The sequence below is a fragment of the Diabrotica undecimpunctata genome, chromosome 3 (genome assembly GCF_040954645.1).
Source record: "Diabrotica undecimpunctata isolate CICGRU chromosome 3, icDiaUnde3, whole genome shotgun sequence".
NCBI classification, from domain to species: domain Eukaryota; kingdom Metazoa; phylum Arthropoda; class Insecta; order Coleoptera; family Chrysomelidae; genus Diabrotica; species Diabrotica undecimpunctata.
In genome coordinates this window covers 13627028-13653235 of record NC_092805.1, presented here as the reverse complement: position 1 = coordinate 13653235, position 26208 = coordinate 13627028, and the positions used below count along the sequence as shown (strand labels likewise).

General features: G+C 32.8%; 1 protein-coding gene and 1 non-coding gene across 2 annotated transcripts; both read left to right on the top strand.

Moving 5' to 3' along the window:
- Window positions 1-113: 113 nt before the first annotated feature.
- LOC140436454 (E3 ubiquitin-protein ligase MARCHF5) lies at window positions 114-8239 on the top strand. Its single transcript, XM_072525291.1, has 4 exons — window positions 114-471; window positions 3186-3431; window positions 5012-5199; window positions 5622-8239. The coding sequence occupies exons 1-4, from the start codon at window positions 283-285 to the stop codon at window positions 5950-5952; spliced, it is 954 nt and encodes a 317-aa protein (XP_072381392.1). The 5' UTR covers window positions 114-282; the 3' UTR covers window positions 5953-8239.
- Window positions 8240-23218: 14979 nt separating this feature from the next.
- Window positions 23219-23372, top strand: LOC140437934 (U12 minor spliceosomal RNA). Its single transcript, XR_011950416.1, has one exon. It is a non-coding gene; the product is annotated as a U12 minor spliceosomal RNA (small nuclear RNA).
- The last annotated feature ends 2836 nt before the right edge of the window (window positions 23373-26208 follow it).

The window sequence follows — 26208 nt, the reverse complement described above, 5'->3', positions numbered from 1 at the left end:
TTTATTTCATCATTCCCTTCAAAATATCTCCTTAAAATAATATGTTGTCTGCCACTGGTCAGATAAAAAATAAAACACATTGAAATTGTACCTAACTTCAGTCAGAAGAAATCTCCTCAACCCCAAGTCAAAAGTGACATTTCGTAATTGACATTTGTAATGTGTTTTTCAATATAAATTTTGCAATATTTGGACAATATGATATAATTTGTAGTTTCATATATTTCAATTACTAATTGTCACGGATTGTCTCTAAATCACTTGTTATGAAAATATAACATTATGGACTCAGTTACTGATGAACAATCGCCTAGTAATTCGCAAGAAGATAGAGGCAGTAATACAGAGACTGGGGTTCAAGTACACAGCAAAGACTCTGCCAGGTACTGTTGGGTATGTTTTGCAACAGATGAGGAAGATAGAACCGCTGCATGGGTTCAACCCTGTAATTGTAGGGGCACTACAAAATGGGTAAGTTTTTTTTACGTATTTTCAAGTATTTGCAAAAAGTTAATGACTATTTTTTTGAAAATTAAATGCTCTAGATGACCTTTGAATACACATTACAGGAATATCATTAAATCGTTTTACATAGGTTTTATATTTTTTTGTTTTTATACAGTGTTATTTTTCTATAATTTCTATTATTTAATTACAGTGTTTTTGTTATGGTTTCTCTAATTTTTTAATTTGATCACATATATATATATATATATATATATATATATATATATATATATATATATATATATATATATATATATATATATATATATACATATAATATTAAACAATTTGTCTAATTATGACCTAAAAAATGTGTAGGCATAAATATTTTATAGTCAATATGTAACATATAGAATAGTATACTGAATAAAAGCTATTATTAATTTGTTTATCTCAAATCCAGGTCAGTTGGGTGTGTATTTGGGTAATTTAAAAAATAGTTACATAATTATTTTTGTTGTTAATTACTTTTACAATTTGTTAATATATAGCCTGCCTGCTAAGTTGTGAAAGATTATTTTAATGGGTCATATCATGCAATAAATTTACACTTAAATTAGGTAAACTTTATACAACAATGACTGCATGTTTGTAATTCTAATAACAAATGAATACATAACATTTTATTTAAATATTTTAATTTGATTACTTGATTATTCTTTGTTGAATATACTTGAAGATAAATTTCTGGTCTCCTTGCTCCACATATTGTCATTTGTTTATGAGGCTATACTAGCAGTTTTGTTTATTTTCAATTTGTTGTAATTTCACTTTTATTATTCTACATTTGTGTAAAACTCAGTTATAAAAAATTTAGTGATGTTTTTATTACCACTCTTGAAAATACAGTATGCATTTCAGTAGCTGGAAAAATTATATTGTCATTAAAAGAATAAAAATACTTAAATTTACCATATAGATAATATAGCAATTTAATTTCTAACGATTCTCCTAGTATAAGGTGATTCTAACTTATTTTAATCTGAATTTGATGATATGGACACCATCAGCATGTGGTTTTAACAGGACCACATCACACTGCTCATGCCACATTGGACATTCTACACAAGCAATTTGAGGACATAGTCATTTCACATGGAGGTGATGTGAACTGTGATTTGACCCTATTAGAATTTTTCTTGTATGGTTTTCTTAAGTTGCAGGTCTATCTGTGACCCATAACATCTACATTAATGCTTAATAAGGATGCTGTGGGTATTAATATGAAATGTATTGGTTGTTATTGTTAATTTTTCCATAATTGCTATTCAAGATATGAATATGAATAAAAAAAATTGTATAGAGAAAGAATGAATTAAATTTGCATAATATAATATGATAGTTTTGAGTGACATCTCAAAGTTGTATTCCACCACAGAGTGTGTTTAATATATTGCTTTAACAGTGGCATTCAGTTTTTTGTTTATATTGAAAAGTTTAAAATGTTTGAGAGTAGAGATGTGTAGTTCACCATCGAAATAGTTCAAATGAACGATTCTTTCAACTGAACTAATTGAACTAGTTCATTAATTTTCATAGAACTAGTTCACTGCGAACGATTTGCATTATAAATTGTGTCTCAACTTTTAAAGAAGAAAATAATGAATGAATGAGATCATATATTTATTATTTTGAGAATGGGATGGACTGAATAGTTTAAAAAAAGAAGTGTCGATTAGCCTCAGATAACAGATCATAATTCTTATAAACTTGACAATAACATAAACAGTCTTATCTTAATATCATAATGGTTCGGATTTTGCCCATGCATTGGCTTGAATGTTGACATGCTGTGTTGTTTCTCGTATTGTAATTTTGAAATAACAATTTTAAGTTGGTTAAAATGATTGATGCATCTCCATAAAATATAATTTTATGTAAAAGTGAGAATGAATATGTGTTATTTAATGTTCCTAGAAAATTCACTGATTTTTTTTGTAAGGTTCTTTTAGAAATAACCTAATATAGATACCTATGAGTTTAAATATACGTAAATATAAAAATAAATCATACGTGAACCATATTTATATTTAAAACGGTTAATAAAAAACAAATCTTAATAATTTTTTGCAAATAAAAAAATGTTATTTGCAAAACATTTGAGAAATAAATTTAAAACATTTAAACATAAACATACGATCGAAAGAAATGGTTCCGAACCCGAACTACTTGTACGGTAGTGAAAGACTGACTGAAAACGGAAGAAAACGCGCGGCCGCGCCGAGCTTGTGTGATGATAAGACGAGACATCTGGCAACCAGTTATGTTAGGGTTGGATTTCGATTTCGGTCCTACAAATAGTTCTTTCGCGAACTAGTTCACTGAACTAGTTCATTTTTGTGAAATACTTCTCTTGAACTAGTTCGTCTAAAAGAACTAATAAGCACACCTCTATTTGAGAGCTTCTGCAGACAGAGCGATTATATATCCTTAATCCAATCCTCTTCCAAATTATATATATATATATATATATATATATATATATATATATATATATATATATATATTTATATATATATATATATTTATATATATATATATATATATATATATATACATATATGTAATATATATATGCTACTTTTTTTTGTAATAATTGTCCCATTAAACATACTACTTATATTGAATAATTTAAGTTTTTAGACCCCTAGAAAATACAGTAACTTTTAATTTTGTAGGTTCATCAAGCTTGTTTACAAAGGTGGGTAGACGAAAAACAAAAAGGTGGTAATCTTGGAAAAGTGACATGTCCACAATGCCAAACAGAATATATAATAGTTTTTCCGAATATGGGTGTTTTAGTTTTGGTATTGGACACAGTGGATAGTTTTATTTACAAAGGATGTCCCTTCTTAGCAGCAGGGATAGTTGTAGGAGCTATATATTGGTGTGCAGTCACTTATGGCGCCATAACAATTATGCAGGTAAGATTTTGCTATATGAATAGAACAAGGTACACTGTTGTCTTTACTGTTTAACATATATATGTACTTTGAACTTGTACACCCCCTTTTCTCTCTTCTGATTCATTTGTGGCAGGGATTCAGTGTACATTAACATCTTGGTTTTACAATAAATTTGTTGTGTGACTTCCTAAAATATTTCTCCAGTCTTTTCTCTTTTTGCTTATGATTTTTCATTCTCTGACCCCAACTTCTTAAGGTCTGCAATTATCTGGTTCTCCCATCTCAGTCATTTTCAGTCTTCAGTTCATCAGTTTTTTCAAATTCATTATTACCAAGTGTAGTAGGCCTGCTATTCTCCGAATGATTGTTCTCTCTAGGATGCTCAGTCTTTCTTCATCTTTCTGTGTCAAGTACATTACTTCAGCACCATAGATGATTACTGGTCTAATTGCTGCTCTGTAAATTTTCAGTTTAGTATTCTGAGTAAACTTCTTATCTTTGAGGAAATTGTATTTCCGTTTCCTGCCAGAATTCTTTTATTGATTATTATGCTTCTATCATTAGTTCCATTAACTGAGACCTAAAGATATTTAAAGTGTTCTACCGTTTCAAACTCATATATCACCAATAAAAATTCTCCATTTTTGGTTAAGAAAAAGTAGTGTAGTATGTCTTGGAAACTTGAATTAACATTTTAAATTATGTTCCGAAGTAGATCTTTTATTACATGACACTTAAAAGATAATATTATCAACTTCAAATGGTATAGGTGTTTCGAATCTAAATAAGTCACACTGTAGAAGAAGGAAAGCTCATGCAAGTTTTATCTTCTTCTTCTTCATGTGCCTTGTCCGTTCCGAACGTTGGCAATCAACATGGCTATTCTGACTTTGTTTACGGCAGATCTGAATAGTTCAGTAGATGACAATCCGAACCATTGCCACAAGTTTTGGAGCCACGAGTGTCTTCTCCTCCCTGGACCCCTTCTGCTGTCTATGTTCCCTTGAACAATCAGCTGTAGTACTCTATATTTATTATGTCTCATAACGTGACCCAAGTATTCCAACTTTCTTTTCTTTATACTTATTCCTACCTCTCTCTCTTTACCTATCCGGCGTAGTACCTCTTCGTTGGTCACGTGCTCTGTCCAGAAGTTTAAATACATTTTATTAGGCATTGGATATCTTCTTATGGTGCCTGTCCTTTCCGAACGTTGGCGATCATTCTGGTTATGACTACTTTGTTGGTTGCTATATGGAATAGCTGTGTGGAGGTACTTTTATACCATGTTCTCAGGTTAGCAACCAGGATATTCTTCTTCTTCTTGGATATGAGATTCTGTAATAAAATAGTATTATTATGACAAACAATTACCAAAATTAACCAGATTACTTACTAAACATAAGAAACTGAGGATTATAACATTTAGCAAATCAAATAAGTATATGACTCATAGAACTTATTGTTTTCGTGTGTTGTTTATATTTAGTAGCCTGTGTAGGATTACAATTTTATATTGATAGGCACTGCGTTAGATACCTAGGACAGATTTTTATCAAGAATCAATAAAACATTGTGGTTATTTAGAAACATTTTAGGTAATTGGACAAAAAGAAGGTTTGGCAATAATGGAACAAGCTGATCCTCTAGTTTTATTGATAGGTTTGCCAGCTATACCGGTAGCTTTAGTACTGGGCAAAATGATTAGATGGGAAGATGCAGTGCTTACCTTTATGAGGAAGAACCTATCGAAAATTCCAATCATAAGAAATGTTTTTCCATTTAGGTAAGAATTTTATTGTCATATTTTAACAATGGAGACAAATTGTTATTATAAAATAGTATGAATTTCAGTGAATTTTAAATTGCACCACTGTGTAATCTGTTCAATTCCATATTGTAAAAACAATCTCTTAATTTTACCTCTATAAAAACTTGTGGACAACAAATCTATGTTAAAATCTCCAGCCACAATACATTTCAGGTTAGAACAAAATATAATGTCAAAAATATTCTCAAAATTGTCTAAAAATACAGCATCAGAAGTAGAGGGTTATCGGTATAGACAACCAATTTAATAAATTATAAGATTCAATTTTTATTTAAACACTTTTGCAACAATCATTATGATTCAAGTGAGACTTTGGATTAGACTGAAAATATTCGTAAATCCAGTATCATTTTCCAATAATAGCTTTTTTTATTTAGCGAATGTACCAGACTAGAAATGAATTCTAGCTCGTCAGAAACATCGAATAATGAAGACATCCCACCGCTTTCAAATCCAGTATCTGCCACGAGAGTTCTCTGCGGTGCCCTGTTAATGCCGACCATCGCTAACATGTTCGGAAAATTCTTCTTCGATTCCATTAGGTCGAATTTTCACAAAACAGTTCTGGGCGGGTTTACCTTCATCGCTATCAAAGGCTGTTTGAAGATCTACCACAAGCAACAGCAGTACATTAGGCAGTGTCAAAGGAAAATCTTGGATTATACGGAATCTAACATTTCAACTTATCTCCACAGGAGAGAAGAATAAATTAATGCTTTTAAATTTTACTACGGAGTATGTTTACACCTCTGGCTCGGAATAATATCTGTTTTAATAAACTATTCAGAAATTAACGTTTTGAAATTTGTAATTCTTTTTAATATATTCTCATAAATTCCGAATTTTAAATAAAGGCGCGCGAAAATCTGTCAAACCTAACCTAATATATCTGTGTATAGTGGTATTTGTTTTGAATAGCATTAATTCTACACTTCATGTCCTATATACGAGGTCGGTCAGATAAACTTAACCTACAAAAAACGAAAATTTTGGACATGTGGCCATTTACAGTACATTCAACCAACTTACAGATATAAACGATTAATGGAATTCGCAGAAAACCTTTGTTTGTAGTAAAAGGAACGGTAAACTGCACTGGAGTTCTCCATAATCTTTTTAATTACTTTGTTTAGAATATTTTTGCTTGTATTATCAGTTAGAGTTAATTTGTATAAAATTAGGAGCAAAAATTCAAATGGAATTTTAAATATTATTGTTTATTTGGCTAATAATGAATGTATAAATATAATGGTTAACCTGGTGTACAATTATTTTGTACATAACATTATAGCAGGGTACTTACTGGTTATTTAAATTTATAAATCATCATCATCGTCACTAAATTCACTACCGCTATCATTATGTATATCTGTAATCACTGGATTAATTTCACTAATTTTATTTTCCCGGATCCACCACTCTTCTATTAATTTTTCTTGATATAATTTGGTCAACTATATGAACTGTTGGTTTTTCATTACGTTTCGAAGAAATTTCCAGTAACTCTGATTTGAAGGCGTATTCCGGAAAATTGATATTATTTTTAACTAACCAATTTTTTATGCTCGGTACGTTCCACGACTGTTTTGGTTATTTCTCCAAAATCTCCGAATGGTAAGGTGCATTATTATCTAAAACTATAACTGATTGTTCACTCAGACTAGGTAACAGTTTCTCCTCAAGGCATTTAACAAACGTCTTTGCATTCATGTTTTCATGGTAATCAGCAGATTTTGATTGTGAAGAAAACATCAAATCTGCGTTTACTATAAAGCCTTCTTTCCCTCCTGCATGAAGAATGATGTGTCTTTTTGCCTTCGCTATCTGTGTGTTTTGATGATTTTATGCTGTCGTCTGGCCAAATTCTTTTAATTTCACCCTTTGCAAATATCCATGTCTCATCTAAGTATACGTATATAGAATGTTGCATTTTCAGATTTAAATCTAGTATATTTTCTCAAAAATTTATTTCTTTTGTGAACCACACTACTCCTTTCTCATAAAAGTAACCTATTATTTTTTTTGGAATGTAAATCCTAAATCTCTTAACATTTTCCAAAGGCTAGTCCTCTTAATTTCAGAAACTTGTCTTTCTCTTATTTTGGCCAGTAAAGTATCTAAATTAATATGTTGATTGTTTTCACGCATTCGATACAAAATATTGCGAATTTCAAATTTTTCTCCATCAGGCAAGTCAATGCTGCTAGAATATTTACGAATTATTTTCTTGTCTTCGTGATACTCAGTCACAGTAAGATCTTCTTGAGAATCTCTCACAGTCTTCATTACAGTTTTTAACTTATTTTCACTTATCCCGAGTGCGTCACAAACGCGTTGATTTATACATAATAATGACTTTAAAGGTCAACCATTGTCTCTTTCCATGGTAAAGTATTTATGCACATTTAAAATCACTTCATCAATATCCATCTTACGTCTAGGCATGATGGTCACTTGAAACTACACGTTTGAATTGCAATATACTGAGTTTAGATCAATATGACAGAAACTTTCTAACTGTTGTGCTTGAGAGGTAAAAATAAATATAACCGCTTACAAAGATCCTAAACACATTAAGCAAATTAGCCTAATGATCATTAGGAATGCCGATTGTAATGATAAAAGTTTAGAAATGGTTGGAAACCGTACATAAACAAATTAAAATGTTTCCCACAATTATTTTATTTTTAGGACAAGTATTTTCATTTGAAAATAAAGGGTTAAATATATTTACCAAAACTCTAACTTTAACCAATAACCGCAGACGTCTCAAAAACGGTACACTCTAACAGACATATGGTCAATCTAACCACCACTATTTAAATTGACAAAATGTTGTAGTTCACTCCGAAGTATCTTTTAACAAAAATTAAAAGTGATATTTTAATACTTTGTACATCTACTTTAAATATAAATTATCCTTAGCACGGTAGTATTTGTTTCAGAAAAAAAATTATTAAACAAGTAGGTGAAAGAAATTTACGTTAAATAATATTATGCAAGAATACTATTTATTAAAAAAATATAAAACAAAACATGCAAAACTACGAAAAACGGGTTAATGACATTATGGGGAACTCCAGTGCAGTTTACCGTGCCTTTTACTACAGCGAAAGGTTTTCTGCGAATTCCGTTAATTGTTTAGAGGTGTAAGTTGGTTGAATGTACTGTATTTCTGAACATAGCCTTCTCGATTCACTTGACTCAGCGATGCTCCAACTTACTTAACCCGTCTGAAAAATGCGTTTTCTCGAAGTTTCCAAAGTAGGTCTCAATGGCGGCGATGACCTCCTCATTCGGCTCAAATTTCAATCCCGCGAGTGACTTTTTCAAGTTTTGAACCAAAAAGAAGTCGCACGGGCTCAAATCTCGAAAATGCGGTGGATGAGGCAGCATTTCGACTAATTTTGCCGTGGCGACGGCAGAGGTTTGAGCCGCCCCGTTGTCATGGTGGAAGGGGACTTTTTCTTTGCAAATGGGCCATTTTTTCTGGAATTCGGAGCCGAATCGGTACAATAAATCGGTATAGTAGAGCCCTGCGATCGTTTTACTCTTCTTAAGGTGAATTCGTGATGTGTGAATCTCAGAAAACGGTGTGTTTCAGTCTTTGGTGTGTACAAGTGTTAAACACTGCTGTGCTTCTGCTGACTGCTTCATGCCCAAAAATGTATGCACGATATGACCCACGCGGTCTTTTCTCAGATGTCTACTGTCTCAGCTATCTCGCGCACTTTCATTTACCTGGGCGTGACTCATAAAAAAAAAGACGTGCGACGACGTTGAAACTTGTTAAACCAATTTTAGACGGTCGCTTGCAACATCCAAGTGCTTTTTGATATCGTTGCGCCATTTTCCCTTCCAAAAACAAGAAACGAACCATCGACCGATATTGCTCTTTTTCTATTTGTCTAAAATCCGCCCACAAGTCGGCTTAACAAACTTACAAGTTCGATTCGGCTGAAATTTTGACAGTAGCCGTCTACGAGAATTTTCTATAGTAAATTTCTCTTGCGATAGTGGCGCCATCTGGTGCTGTGGCTAAATTACTTATCGGACCGCCCTCGTATTTTACTGCTAGAGAAAACAGTACATTGGAACCTCAGTATACGACCTTAATCCAGATTCCTGAACAGAATATTTATCAAATCAAGCTTGCCCATAAAAAGTAATGTATGTTCTCATATAAAAATAATTTATTTTTAAGTTGATGTATTAATGGGGTTGTAAAATAATTTAAAGACTGTCTGAGAATTTTAATAATAAAATAAGTGTGATTCTGAAACATTTTTACATACAATTTTAATTACAAAGATAAGACGTTTCGAAAGGTTATGCAACTATTCGACTATTCGACTAACATTGACACTGTTTGATGATTACGCTGAATATTTTAATGGATTTTGTTTGAGGTTATGTTTCTGGACATTCTAGCAATCTATAAGCAATTATTTCCTTTCAGATTAGATGTTTGTTATTCATTTCTACAATTAATGTATTTATATTAGGTTCGATGATCCCAGTCTCAACTGTCTAGTAAATTTAAGAATTATAGACTGAGAATTACTATACAACCAAGCATATGTGTTCATAACCATAGAAATATAATACAAATAGACTGAGCGCTGCAATACAGTCCCGTTCTCCAAGCGCGACAGAGAAAACTGACGCAAAACAGTCTCCGCATCCCTTTCTAATGGGCCGGATTTATCGACCACGTGATCTTCCCGTAGGACTTTTCATCGGCCGCCATGTTTTTAGTACAGACAGATTTGTAAATTTATAAAGAAATATTTATTAAATAAATACTTTTTATTTAATAAAGAAATAACATTGCTTATAAAGAAGGCTTGAGAAAATTTATAAAATAATATATATGTATTGTCTTTAAATGATTTAGAACGTGTATTACTCTTACATATTCCATCACAACACCGCTTCGTTGTTCCTTTTTGTACAGGCATCATAATAATAATTGATTTGCCAATTGTGGCACTTTATTTTTTTCAATAACTAGACTTTTGTTATTTTTTATATTAATTATCTACAGTCCATCTAATTTACTTACCTTTGCACGTCTTTATCATGACCGAGATCGAAGTTGCCAAAGTATAAAAAAATCGTGAATACATTTTAAATCAAATAGGTCACATAATTATTGTAAAAGTGGATTATATAACAAAATAAATTAATATTTAATGTAAATAAATAGAAACAAAACAAGAGTTAAAAAATAATCTTGTTAAAAACAATTTGAGCCGCTTGTATGCGTAGTATAAAGATGTAAAATGGAATACTTAAACAAAAACAACACTTTTTTCATTACTTATTAACATTAGTCAACACCGCAACTGTCAAATAAGTGTTACCAATTTATGCCAAAATATCACCTTCGTTCGATTACAGTTGCAGTGTGTTCCGAACAAATGTTCTTCATAAAAACGCTTTATAACGCATTTATACAATACAATACAATATTAAATGAAACATATTATTGTATATTTCTTTAAGTTAACATTAATAGATAATAAAATATGTCTAGTGGCTGTAATGCCAGTGTACTCGGCAAAGTGATTCTAAAAAAGAACGCACCTACCGCCTAAATATTTCGTGTTGGTATCGTGTGACCTCACGGGCTATGACGCGGATGACGTGCGACGGTAAGTAAATTAGATGAAGTATATATTATTATTTATATTACTAACAACCTGTTTGTTTACAAAATGTCTGTTCGAAAAAAATGGCTTTCACTATTTTTTGATAAAAAGTCCTATTGGTCACGTTAGGTATTTGTATTATATGTCTATGCTCATAACCAATATTTGGTTATCCTACAAAATAGTGCAACGTAAACGTAGCTATATTCAAAATCGGGAAAAAGCATGCTATATATATTCATTAATTAATTAAACATGGAAAACAAACACAAAATGGGAAAAATCAAGAAAAATTCAATTTAGCACATAACAAATTAGCTAAATTTACATTAAAAATGAGACATATACCGTATGCAATCAAAAGCAATACCAACAAAGAAGTAAATAGTTTTAAAACAATTTTTAAAAAGTAAATCGTAAAATTTCAGTATAAATAATAAAGTTAAAAGTGCAAAAGAAGTTAAATTCTGCTATTTTAAGATTTTAATGTTTCTTAAATTAATATAAACTATATTTGTTGGTACAGTAGACTCCTGTAAGTTCGGTCACCTCGGGACCGAAACCTAGGCTGAACTAACCGATGCTTATCTAAAAAATGCCCATTTATTGTTTGTATGGATCTAGCAAAAACAAAACACTTCTACATTAAGTAGAAGACAACACATAGGGATACTCTGACATATATTTAACACATATGAAAAGATAGACCGTTACAAAAATACTATAAAACAATACTTACAGAACTCTAGCCCTAATAAAATTTAAAAATATTGCATATTGGTGGTTTGGCTTCTTAAAAATTTAAAAAAGTCAGTAATTTTTTTTCTGAATTTTCTTTTCTAATGATTTTTGATGTGCAAAGTCACGCCACTTTTTAATGGATGGCAGTTGTTTCTTTTTGCTGTTCGACATAGGTAACTGCCAGTTGCAGAGCTGCTTTGCCTTCAGCGTGGCTCATTTTATTTTCTTCATCTTCCTCTTCATTCTCAACAGCATCTGTATCGGTATCCTTCTCATTTTTTTGGCGAATGACACACTCGGCGATTTCGTCGTCGTTCAAAACCTCGTTGTGTAGCTCCTTTTCAAAGTTGATCCACTCCAAAACATCTTCGACAATAGGACTCGGTAGTTGCTGAAGGTCGTGCAATAGAGCTGCATTGTCATCAGGTTCGTTAACAAGAATGTTGTTTGGCTCATCTGCTGATGTGTTTGCTTGGTGAATATTATCTTCTATATTTGGTCAAAGTTTTTTCCAAGACTTTACAAACGACAATTTCATCGTATAGCTTGGCCTACATGTACACAACATCCTTCATAACTGCTTTCAGCACTTTTAAGAGGTCTAAGTTGTCATCAGCGTCCAGTTTGGAAAGAACTTCAGAAAGCAGTTTTCTCTTGAAGAACTCAATGACCCTTTGGTCCATTGGCTGTTGAAGACTGGTTACATTCGGTGTCAGGAACAGCAGTTTAATTTCTTTTTCATCGTCACACTGAAGACCTTCCTGGTGAGTAGGCGCGTTGTCAAGCAGTAGAAGTGCTTTGATGGGCAGATCTAATTTTGTCAAATTGTTTTTCACTTTTGGAACAAATTCGCACACAAACTATTCCCTGAACAAATATGTGTCCATCCATGCTGAATTCTGCGACGGGTGATCCACTGGTAGAGTTTCCATGTTTATGTTCTTAAACGCTCTCACCGTTATCCTCTGTTTGCTGACTTTAAATCCTGCCGCAGATGTTTCTTGTGGGGTGGCAAAGGTTTTTCTGGGCAGAAGTCTAAAATTTAATCCTGTGTTCATACACCCCACCGCCCAGGCGACCTATATTGGCATACGCTCTCCATCTATCAGAAACAATGATTGATCCCGATAAAATCATTAAGAAAATAATATTACTTTATTCCCTGGATATATATTTGATATCCTCAGTAGGAAGCCGCCAGAACTCGTGGCTGAAAGACCTGAGGAGATGGTTCGACCGCTCATCCGCAGAAATCTTTCGCGCAGCATTTTCCAAAACTACAATTGCCATTTGGATCGCCAACCTTCGAAAGGAGTCGGCGCCATGAGAAGAAGAATATTTGTAACATTAACATATTAGAATATGATGGGTAAAAGTGTTTCTTTACTTTTTGCTGCCAGTGGTGTTATGAAAAACTTCCCACTATTTCTATCCACACCTCCAAAAATCCATTTTCCGTGCCTATAAGCACCTCGATCTTGTAGGCGTCTATTTCCACAGTGATTGGTTCACCGTTCTCATCGAATCCTCCAATTTCCACAGGATGCTCCTCCAAATATCTGGTATAAATTTCTCGACAGAAATATATAAAAATAGCTCCATCATCGACACTGAGTGAGGCTTGTTTCTTGATTTGTTTTTGTGGAAAGTCATTGGTTAATCTATAAATGATGATAAGTATCGGCGAAATCGACAGCTTACTTTGTTCGAAGAAGGGTCCTTCAGAGTATTTCTGTGTGTAGCTGGATTAAACACTATACCTACCAATTTGTTTTCATTAAGAAGGCAAAGAGAATTAAGAAACTCTTTCTAAATTATAATTAATTGCAGCCACTACTTGTTTAAATTCATCAGGATGAACAAATAAATAGATCTGAGTGTCATCAGCAAAATAGTGCTGAGTACAGGAGAGAAAGTTAGCAGCAAAGTTTGAAGTGTATATGCTAAATAATGTGGGACTCAATATAGAGCCCTGTAGTACCGCTTTGTTTGTTTTAAGACGTCTTATTCGATGTCTTACCATTGTAATCGAAAGATTGACTTCTATTACTGGGATAACTAGATATATAGCATATTATATGCCCGCTTAGACATACCAATGTACTTAAATAGTGAAATCAATAGAGAGTGGTTAAGCGTTAAAAAATCAAAAGCTTTAGAATAGTAAAAAATCAAAAGAATCAGGATTGTAATTAGATCGCAGGTATAGGTCGGTTATATTTATTTGAGAAAAATGCGATAAGCAGCACTATGAACAGTGAAGAACAGGATAGTACCTACCTAAATGAATTATAATATGGTATATTTTATAAGAAATTGGTTCTATAAATTTGTATTGTTATAAACAAAGCTTAATTTTATGTATTGATGATTTTGTGTAAGTTTAAATTACTTTAATCATATTTCTACAATGCATTTTCTATAAAATGTTTAAACAATAATTGGTTTGTATACAAAAACTAATTAATAATTGAGCGAACGGTAGGCACTTAAAGATAAAAAATATATATTTAAATAATTTATAAAACCTTGAAGTAAAAATTAAAAGTTTATCTAGTCAACACTTACTTACATTATTATTTTCTCCTAAGAACTGATTTTAAAAGATATATATATATATTGCAACAATAAGTGAAGTTTTCATAATAAGGCTAAGTTTTTTTTTTAAATTGAAGCAGTAGTTTGGTGTTGAATATATGTCGATAATCCCTACATCTGATTATGTAAGAAAATATTCCGGGTAAGCTCAGTATTGAGAGAAAGTTGTCTTGGTATTACACTTCGTCACTTTCTTCCTCTGAATCACTGTTCTCCACATTGATAATAATTTTATTTAAAACAGGAATGTTTTTAAGATATTCTTTTTCGATATTTTTTACGTGCTCTATTGTGTTCTTCCAGTTATCCTCAGAGATATTTTTAAAGTCAGAATCTATTAGTTTCACGACAGTGTTGTAACATTTTGGACTTACATTTTTTTGTCTCACATTATATTTCAGTTGAGACCATAACAGCTCTATTGGATTTAAAACGCAGTAATATGGTGGTAGTCTTAAAGTTGTATGTCCATTTTTACTTGCTGCATCATCAATAATATATTCCTTTACAAATAATTTTGTATTAAGTACCTCTACTAATTGGTCTTTAGTATACCAATCTTCAAAATATAAATCTTGTGATAATAAAAAATCTTGCAATTCATCCTTTCTAGAGTATTTATTCGGAATTTGTTTAAGTTGTCTAGAATGATATCTAAAACAATAACACTGTTGTCTGCTAAATTTGGTAATAAGTTATTTTTAAACCACGGTTCGAAAAGTTCACCCGTAATATCTTGATGATAGTCCAAACAACTGTCTTTAATGTCTTTTGCACTTAATAGTAAGCCATCGGTTACCCAACCGTCTTCCCCTGGAAGCTGGTACATTAACTTTGCACTTTACATTGTCATTACTCCAACCTTTTCCAATCGTTTCGTTAGTGTCAAACCACGTTTCATCTAAGTAATAAATTTTTCTTCCGCTATTTCTATACTCGGTTATCTTTTCCAAATATTCATTATGCCATTTTATTAAACGGGCACTTTCCATTATAGTATGTCGTTTATTGATTGTTTTATATTTAAAACCATTTGATAGTAAAAATTTTCTTAAAGTTGATTTACAACAATTAATAATATTTTTAGATTTTAATTCAGCTAAAATTTGATTAAGTGTGGGTATAATATTACCTGCAAACATATTATAAATGGTTTCTGAAATGAGACCTAAAAGATGTTGCTCAATAGATCGATGTCGTCCAAAGTCGCTCCTTTTTTGTCTATTTGTAATGCCCTCCTTTATAATTCGATATACAGTAGCACATGAAACTTTTGTTAAAGCCGCAGTTTTTAAAACACTCGCGTGCCGTTCCAATCTTCATATAATCCATTAAACACATTTAACACAATTTCTTTAGCGTCTTTCGATAAATGTTTTTTTTCTGGCTTTTTAATACTTCCTCTACTTGGTCCAGCAACATTTTCAGGATTATTTGGTGGTAGAATTTCCTCATTTTCTTCAACAATTTCTAATGCACTATTCTCCCATGGACGCCTCATTTTTATTTACTTAATATTTTCTGATTGCGAAATCGTCACTAATAAATGCGTGCTCTCTTTACAGAGTTTAAACTAAAAATTATATGTATAACAATACCGAAAGCCACATCAGTTTTGTTATCGCTCGTTCAGAATTTCGTGGAAATTTAAAAACTTTTTCTGAATACTATCCTGTAATAAGGCAAAATATTAAAGAGGAACTATTAAAACAGATGTCATTTGATCTAAGCACATGGATATATTTTGTTCGGTATCACTCGTACACAAATTGGTCTATCTCTTTAAATTTCTCAATTATCTGTAACCGGCCTATACTAAATATGTCATTAGATATTTTAAGAGGACGCTAATACAACTGTGTGACTTTTATGTTTAACTAAGCGAATTTATATATAGGAAAACAAACATATGAATCTTACAAAAAATGTTGAAATCGATTGGAGCTGTATTGTTGTTTTTACTGGCGCCCTCTATACAGCGTTATCAATTTTCAGAACTAATATACACTTTAATTTGACTCCCTGTAATATATATATATATATATATATATATATATATATATATATATATATATATATATATATATATATATATTGACAAATTCAGTAAAATGTTTTGACTATATTCCGAGACCAGATGTCTAAAATATAAATAATATATTGATATAAGATTGAATGCTCGAGTAAATGAACTTTGATCAAATAAAAGGAAGATATCGAGCACAGTTTTATTAATTAAATCTTGCCCAAGTACTTTCGCTTCCTAGAGCATCTTCAAGGGCATTTCGTCAATTTTGGCCTATCCAGCAATTATAGAATGTCATAAACATAAAATTGTACATCACACTACACTACACAATGACAAACACTTTAAAATTTTTTTAAAATAGGCGAAGCTACATTATGTTCGGAGAGAATGATCATTCTCTCTCCTGATGCCGACCATAATGCAGCTTCGCCTATTTTAAAAATTTTTTAAAGTGTTTGTCATTGTGTAGTGTAGTGTCAGAGAACAACCGAACACAGAGAAGCGACAGTCCTTTGAAGTTACGTGGCCAAGCCGCCAATGACAGCTAACAACCAGAAAATTAATAGTCAGTGGGCATATCACACAATATAAATTCTTAAGAGCGTAGGCGCAAAATTTCGGGCCAATGTTTTTTAAATGCATTCATTTTTTTCGAATCCTGAAAAAACTAATAAGTATTTTTGAAAAATTTAAACGCAGAATGAAACACTACATTATTACTGAGGGCCGAAAGTCCCTGAAAACACCTATAATGTTTATTTTAATAAGTTACAGGGGTGAAAAAAAAGAGAAAATGTAGTGTAATTTTTAATTTCAAATATCTCATTCAAAAAAACTTTTTGTTTATTCTAAGGGACTTTCGGCCCTTGGTAATAATGTAATCTTTCATTCTGTGTTTAAATTTTTCAAAAATATTTGTTAGTTTTCTCAGGATTCGAAAAAAATGATTGTATTTAAAAAGGATTGGCCCGAAATTTTGCGCCTACGCTCTTAAGCGAAACAAAGAAATTACTAAAAATCTTAAAATTACAACAGAACAAGACTTCAAAATTGCAAAAACATGGTTGCAAATAAACAAACTTACATTAAATTATGAAAAACTAAATAGGTACTCATCTACTTTTTGCTATACCTATACAAAAGTTGTCTGCCAATTTTTAATTCGTTAAATATAAATAACAAAGATCATTTAAGGTACTGCGTCATGCGCCAATGTTTTTCTTTTATTTCCTTTTACAATAACATTATCTTCAAAATGCAGTTCACAAATCCTATAATTATTATAAAGTGTTCTCGTCTGCAAGCTTCTATCCACACTTTGGCACTACAAATTTTTAACAGAACAAATTTTAAACAAAGAACTTTTTCTGTATTTATAAATAATACTTTATTACTTACAACTATAAGAGTATTAGTATATTCTAAGTATATTGTAAGTTATGAAATATTTAACTTTTGTCAATATCTAATCTTAATAAATTTACAGTTTTCTCCTGACTAAGTCACAAAAATGTCACTAAACATTGAGATATGCAACAAATAAAGTTTTAATATTTTTTATTTGTAATTCCCATTTAAAACTCCTAAATATTTTATGTACTTCGATCCATATATTTGATCTTTTTTATTTATATTTAACGAATTAAAAATTGGCAGACAACTTTTGTATATAGCAAAAAGTAGATGAGTACCTATTTAGTTTTTTCATAATTTAATGTAAGTTTGTTTATTTGCAACCATGTTTTTGCAATTTTGAAGTCTTGTTCTATTGTAATTTTAAGATTTCCCAATTATCGGTCTAATTATGTTTCCAACAATTTTTAGTTTGAGCATTTTAGTAATTTCTTTGTTTCGTTTAAGAGCGTAGGCGCAAAATTTCGGGCCAATGCTTTTTAACATTTTTTTGGAATCCTGAGAAAACTAACAAATATTTTTGAAAAATTTAAACACAGAATGAAAGATTACATTATTACCGAGGGCCGAAAGTCCCTTAGAATAAACAAAAAGTTTTTTTGAATGAGATATTTGAAATTAAAAATCACACTAAATTTTCTCTTTTTTTTTTCACCCCTGTAACTTATTAAAATAAACATTATAGAAGTTTTCGGGGACTTTTGGCCCTCAGTAATAATGTGGTCTTTCATTCTGCGTTTAAATTTTTCAAAAATACTTATTAGTTTTTTCAGGATTCGAAAAAAATGAATACATTTAAAAAACATTTGCCCGAAATTTTGCGCCTACGCTCTTAAATAAAATATTCTCGTGTATAAAACCCTCTATATATTTTTATTTCCTAAAAATACTATATTCGTATTGTTGTCTTCGAGCGCACTGACGCCGGGCCACCATCTGTTGATTTTTTGACCTGAGCCTTCGGAGACTTGCGTCTTTCAATAAAAGAAATAGCACTGACACCAAATTTAATGTTTTCATTTTGAACTATCCCTTGGCAGACCAAAGTTTATTTTTTATAGGTCGGACAGACACGTCGGCGTCGGCTTACTGTTCGAAAGTCAAACCAATACTATTATGTAATAACTAATAATAATTACAAAGCAATAGTAATTACCTGTTATTATTCTTAGGAAATCTAAATAAACTTATTCCTTTTCCTGTCACAGATGAACATCCGCGAATCGCACAAATATATCCAGACATTTTAAATATATATAAATTAAACTTTTAACTATAAACTATAACTATAAACTTATATATTTAACTATAACTATAAACTATAACTATAACCTTTTAACTATAAATAAATTATATAAATGGTCAAATGCACTTGTTGTGTCGAGTATTTACCAAAGACGCCTACGGACTATCGAAAACAACCAGAATTAAAGAATAAGCACGTGTTTTTGACAGTTACACAACCAGAATCGGGCATGCGTATACAAAAATGGTACACGCTTTTGGACCGTTGTGTCGCTTCTATGTGATCGGTTTTTCTATGGTAGTGTGATGTACAATTTTATGTTTATGACATTCTATAGTTGCTGGATAGGCCAAAATTGACGAAATGCCCCTGAAGATGCTCTAGGAAGCGAAAGTACTTGGGCAAGATTTAATTAATAAAACTGTGCTCGATATCTCCCTTTTATTTGATCAAAGTTTATAAATAATATAATTTTTATACAATTTCATCTGTTATGTGACGGTTAAAATGTTCACGATATTTTGAGAATAAGAATATGTTGTTTTGTACAGTTTTCAATTAAAATCAAAAGTAGATATGGCGTTGTTACTAAATTTTTGCATACATTCGTTTTATTTTTGTGAATAAATTTTTTGAGAAAATTGTGTTTTATTTTTTACCCCCTTCGCTGATATAATATGAGCCTAGACATGCTCATTAAGTATAAAAAAATTCAAAATGGATAAATGAAAACAGTGCAGTTTAAATGGCAAGTTCTACCATTAAATGGATAAATTCTACTTATTAACGAGAGCATTGGAAGCCTTGAGACAGTGGAGAGTTTATTCTCCAGAGGTTACAAGCCATAGCAGTAAAGGTAGCCAGGGGATGACCAGGGGTCTGTACTGTACACCCTTCCAAATATCAAATACAGTAACGTCTCGTTTTATGCGGTGGATACGTTCCACAGAAAAGCGTATATAAAAAAATCGCATTAAAAAGATATTACTTGCCTTGAAAAAATAGGGATACGTTCCGTAGCCTTCTAAAATTACATGATAAATTACTTTGAATATCTGAAAGAAATTCATACAAAAGCTTAAAACTTACCATACCATGGTAATATGGTTTATCATGGTTTTGTTTTCTTTTATGAGGGGGTGGTCCAACTGTTCGAAACATACCTCGGTCCTAGAAGGTGGGCAGAACCGCGTTCCAGCCTCGGTTATGCAGGACTTCTCCAGCGTGGCCACGATGATATCCGAGGCCGCACGCTAGGGTTGTTCGGACACTATCGCCGTCAATGCTAGAGACCTACCTGCTAAAATAACACCCTCCTCATCGGTGAATTACCAGCCGGATCGCCCTGATTGGGACGCAACATCGGCACGGCATTCACCCGATAATTCATTCTCGCACAATTTTCACGCATTCTAGCCCTTTCTCACTACGACGGAATTCTTCTCTCCCTCTATTCCTCCCTGTTCATGTTCAATCTCACCCCTTCTCATTCTGTCTTATCTTCTTGATCGGTCCTGGGCATCCTGCCTACCTCCGGGTTGCCTTTCTTCTTGTTCCTTTCTTTCTAATGTTCTCCTCACATATCTCTGAGCTGCTCTCCATCGATCTGACGACCTAAGCATCTCCTCCACTAGTTCCGTAACTGATTGCACCCTACTTCCTATCTCTCTTTCAAGCAGGCTATTCTCACCTATCCATCTATCGCATACCAATAGAGTGTGTGAGACAGTGTCCGATATTTCACAATACAGGCATTTGTCATTTTCTGCCTTTCCAAATCTGTAAAGGTATGCCCTGCCTAAAGCAACCATGTCCTGATCTAATGTAATGTGAGCATCTGCGTCAGGAAATAATCCAAACGCTGGTGCCCGCAATCCATCCATCTTCTCAAATTAGGAATCAACGACTTCGTCCACTGCGCCACCCTTCTCATCTCATCCCATTCCTCTTGCCACACTATTATAGACCTTTCCCTTTTTTCTTTTTTTAAACGTTCTGTTGCTGTATCTTCATTTCTTTTCTCGTATATTCTTCCTCTTTCCTTCACTAGCACGTACATCGGAATACACCTGGTGATAACTCCTAACGCCTCGGCAGAGACTGTTCTGTATGCACACGCCACCCTCAATAGACTCTTCCTATCTGCTCGAGTGAGCTGCTTTCTTTATGGCTTTGTTAAAACTGCAGATAGGCGCAGCGTAGAGGACGATCGATTGCACAACAGAATGAAGGGCTCTCCTCCTCTCAGTTTTAGGCCCTCTTTTGAGCCAGCTCTTCGAGTCATCACTTTTACGTGTTACCCCCACTTTCCGTTTTGACTCAGAGTCACCCCTAAATACCTCACGCATTTCGTTGGAACCACTCTCTTTCCTGCACACTCAAATGTTATCCCGTCCCTTTTCCTTGGTCCCTTGAGAATTATAGCCTCGGTCTTACCCGCAGACAGTTTAAGCTCATGCATTTTCATCCATTCCTCGACTTGGTTGCATGTACGCTGTGCACCAAAGATAAGGTCCTCCCTGTCCCGCGCCACTACCAGCATAGCGAAGTCGTCCGCAAATGCGAAAGGGGGTATCATCATGGCTGAAGGTATTAAAACCATCTCCGCCAATTTAATGTGCCAAATTAATTATTTCATCTGATAGTGTCGATGTTTGAATAGTTGCATTGCTTGTTACATATGCTGACCAAACCTTTTTCCAGCAGGAAATTTGCTTCCACACGTCTTTTACTGTTAAGGGCTAATTTTCTAGTTTACTCACGATGGATTTAGTTGCCTTTATGTAATATTTTTTAAACGTTGCAATATGCCTTGATCTAATGGCTGAATAATGCTTGTTGTATTAGGCGGAAGAAATACTATTTGAACGTTTGGCATAATTTGGCGTTCTACATTAGACTTTGACGGCATAATTCATCTAAAAAATGAGCTGTTTCCAAAATTCCAACTTAAAAATCATCAGTTCGAAGTGTCTAGACTGCAGAATTTACCATTTCTATATTGGCTCTACTTACACGCTTCTATTCTACATTTATTTTGTTTTTTGACAATTCGTTACGTCGTACAACAAGGCTGATTTACGAGAACACCTTATTTTGATGTGAAAAAAGAACGTTGACACTTAATTGTATTAATTGCCTGTCAAAGTCGGAATATCATACCTATTAAACTGCTTCTTCTTTAAGTGCCATCTTCGTTCCGAAGGTTGGCGATCATCAGAGCTATACGTATTTTCGAAACTGCTGACCGAAACAATTCGTTGCTGCTACAGCTATACCATTCCCGTAGATTCTTTAGCCAGGAGTTTCATCTTCTTCCTATGGACCTTTTTCCTGCTATTTTCCCTTGCATAATTATTCGAAGCAGTTCATATCTTTCGCCTCTTGTAATGTGTCCCAAGTATTGCAGTTTTCGTTTTTTGATCGTAAATATGACTTCCTTTTCTTTATTCATTCTTCTCAAGACCTCGACATTTGTGACTCTCTCGGTCCATGATATTCTCAGGATTCTGCGATACATCCACAGTTCAAATGCCTCTAATTTTTTGGTATCAATCTTTTTCAACGTCCATGACTCCATTCCGTAGAACAGCACAGAAAGTGCGTAACATCTCATCAGGCGAAGTTTCATTTCAAGGCTCAAATCTCTTCCGCAGAACACTCTCTTCATTTTAGTGAATATGGATCTGGCTTTTTCTATTCTTATTTTGATTTCTGCTGAGCTAAACTGCTGTTTTTCTTTAATTTATTGTAATCTTACATTACTCCTGTAAAGCTTTACAGAAACAATTTTTTGACTTCTACCACTACTATATCTTAATTTCAACTAAAGTGTCACCACATTTGATTTGTATCTCTTAAACTGTAGGAAATGGCACGAAACAGTTCAAAGAACAGTTCTATATGCAACCCAAAATACATTTAGATATTTATTGAGGTGGAAAATTTATGATCAATAAACTCTGAATAATCTATGCCTAATGAAAATAATTTCTTTGTATAGACAAGAAACATTTATCTATTCAGGATAATACATACACAAAAAATATGGACTTTCTTAACTTTTATTTACTTTGGACAAAATCCCCTTATGAGTCAAGGTCTCCGAGCGTCTATAATATTTCAAAAACAGTTTTCTTACGTCTTGAAATTCTAAGTTATTTAATGTTATAGTTACCTATAATTTTCAAAGAAGGTATTTCTTCCATCTTGTAATAGATGGCACCACATTTTGCATACATATGTACCATTGTAAAAATATGTTGACATAAAAAATGTAGACTTAATGAATTCGTGCCTTAAACTAATGAGTAAGGAAAATAAACAAGCCCTGGTAACGCTTGGCTTACATACTAATTTTATTAGTCTGTAATTTTTGTAGGGGTAAAGGTCGTCCCGTGGAGGAATGCATACTCTAGCAGGCTACCTGGTGTTAGCGATCTGCCCCATCAATTAATTAAGTGTAAGAAGCAATAGGTGAACAGTAGCTCAAGAAAAAAATGAAAACGGAAGGATACAGGGGTGCAGCGTGCAGCAAAAGCAAACTACTATACACAGTAAACGACAAATTCAGATTTTTTTTTCTGTTATCTATCATCTTGATCATCAACATCCCTTTGTTACATGGAATGGAAAGCCAAGAAATTTGCAACCATATTAAAATACATAAATTTTTTACAATTTTATTTCAGGAATTTCTTTGAATTTCAGAAATGGAATTAAAAATGTAAATGCCAAAAACAAAAAATGGAATTTTCATTACAATTCGTTGTGGTTTACTCCGATGTAGAAAATATTTAATGGAAACACCACAACCATATTAAATTTGTGTTTCTAAAAAACATTTATACAGGGTGTTTCAAAAAGGCATCTCATAAATTAAATCACGCATTCCGGGTATAAAAATTAATCGATTGAATCCAACTTACCTTAGTACAAAAGTGTACACAAAAAAAGTTACAGCTCTTTGAAGTTACAAAATAAAAATTGTTTTTTTGCATTATCTCCTAAACTACTTGGCATTTTGTAAGAAAAATAGACACGTTACTTTCTTGTTCTGACAGCATTTGTCATACAAAAGAAACAACAAAATCTAAACGCACAGAAAAATTTTAAGGGGGTGTGCAGCCCTAAATCCACCCACACTTTTGAGTACGTTCAAATCAAATGAATTTTGTGGCATCATTAGTCAACACATTAATTTTAAAACTTTTTGCCTCTTATCACTTTTTCGAAAAACTAGTTTTTTCCTAGTTGGCCATAAAATTACAATTAGTTTCTACGGATATAATAATTACAAACAGTTCCATCGATAATAGTCAATAATTTGAAGCTATCATTTATTGTGTGAATAAGATTCATCATTATCATTTTGGCTTTACAACCCTGTGTGGGTCCTAGCCTCCCCAAGAATTTTTCTCCAGTCGTCCCTATCCATCGCCTTCCTCCGCCAAGCACGTATTTCCATATTTCTCATATCTTGGTCTATGTTATCTAGGAATCTTGTTCTGGGTCTTCCTCTTCTTCTTTGACCAATAGGTATATCAAGGAGCGTTTTTCTAGCTGGGTCGGTTTGCTCCATCCGCATTACATGGTCTACCCACCTCAGACGTCCTATCTTTGTGTTTTAAGATATCTGGTTCCTGGTATATCCTATAGAGTTCGAAGTTGTATCGTCTTCTATCGTGTGAATAAGATTAATATTAAAAATTTTGATATTACAATGGCCTACAGATTTCAGGAAATGGCAGATATGCATTTAACTTTGGGTAAGTTGGATCAGATTAAATTATGATTTCAATAAACTATCCGGAATATCGTAGGTGAATGTCAAGGAAATAGTGCCGCAGCCGCAAGGCGTTATGCAGTAAAATACCCCAATCGAAATACACCTGATAGACGATTATTTCTGACCATTGATCGTCGTTTACATTCCAACTGCAAGTTGCTGGCAATAGTCGTCGTCTAATATTGGATGCAACTGATGAAGACATTCTAGAAATCATTGAAGAAGTCCGTGGAACAAGTACAAGGGTAATAGCTGCTCAACTAAATGTTCCTCACGCAAGGGTTTGGAGGCGTTTGAAGGAGCAGCTGCTTAAACCCTATCACTTAACAACGGTTCAAGAGTTATTGGTTGAAGATTATTCTAAAAGGATTGGATTTTGCGATTGGTTGTTAATGGAAAATACTCGAAATGTTAATTTTATTAGAAATATTTTTTTTACCGACGAGGCTACCTTCAGTAGAAATGGAATAATGATCATAACGAGCACATTTGGGCCGACGAAAATCCTCACGTCAAAAAAACGACTCATCACCAAAGGACTTTCAAAGTTAATGTTTGGGCAGGAATTGTGGATAACAATTTAAATGGTGATAATTATTTGCAGTTTATGAACGTCGGTAACACCACATTTCGAATGCTTCCAGGTTTTTAATGTTGGATTGTTTCAGTCTCCAGACCCCATAGAAAAGGGCGGATAAAACAGTTCATATTATACCTGTTTTCCTTAAAATCCAAGTTCCAGAAGAAGGTTCAATTTCTGGAAATTTCATAAGGCGTAGGCCACAGGGCGTAGGATTAAAATGGTTTTATAGAGTTCGGGAGTTTAGGCAATCGATTTCACGTTGCTCACAAGAACGCGGCCTCCTAGAGACCACAACTTGGTCACCGTGTGTACAACATCAAAAATAATAAAACAGATTTTATTTCAAATACAATATTATCACTTTTTTACATAAATACCTACAAATATTTAACTTTAAAAATAAATAATTAAGTTTAAAAATTAAGAATTTCGCTACAGCATTGAGAAGAGTTTAAAAAATCAAAATGTATTATCACATCTTAATAACAAATGTTCAGGGTTGGCAGGTTTAAACCAACATGGTTTAAACCACGGTTTTTTATTGATTTTTTTTTCTCTATGTTGTTGATATTATCCTAATAATGAAAACTACAGCTCCACAAACTACAAATACAAATTTGGTGATTTAAATTTTTAAATTAATATATTTTAAATTATTCTAATAATTAAAACAACTGTAATTTTACACTAGTAATATGTATTTAAATTTTTCTTCATTTTGTTATCTCAACAAAAATATAATCATTCAAGACCGGTCCTGATGGAGATCACTTTTGAATATCTCTATTGTATTTTATTATTATTCAACAAGGTGGTTTCCCCATAGCATCGTTCACTGTGAGTGATGGTGCGGCGATCAGGTGGCTCAGGGGATTCCCAAGTTGATCTATGATTCCAGCTTCCAGCATAATA

Excerpts from the sequence above, each read along its gene's own strand:
- LOC140436454 (XM_072525291.1), top strand. The coding sequence starts at position 283 with ATGGACTCAGTTACTGATGAACAATCGCCTAGTAATTCGCAAGAAGAT. Across the intron at positions 472-3,185 it reads GTAGGGGCACTACAAAATGG|GTTCATCAAGCTTGTTTACA; the intron begins GTAAGTTTTTTT and ends TTAATTTTGTAG. Across the intron at positions 3,432-5,011 it reads GCGCCATAACAATTATGCAG|GTAATTGGACAAAAAGAAGG; the intron begins GTAAGATTTTGC and ends GAAACATTTTAG.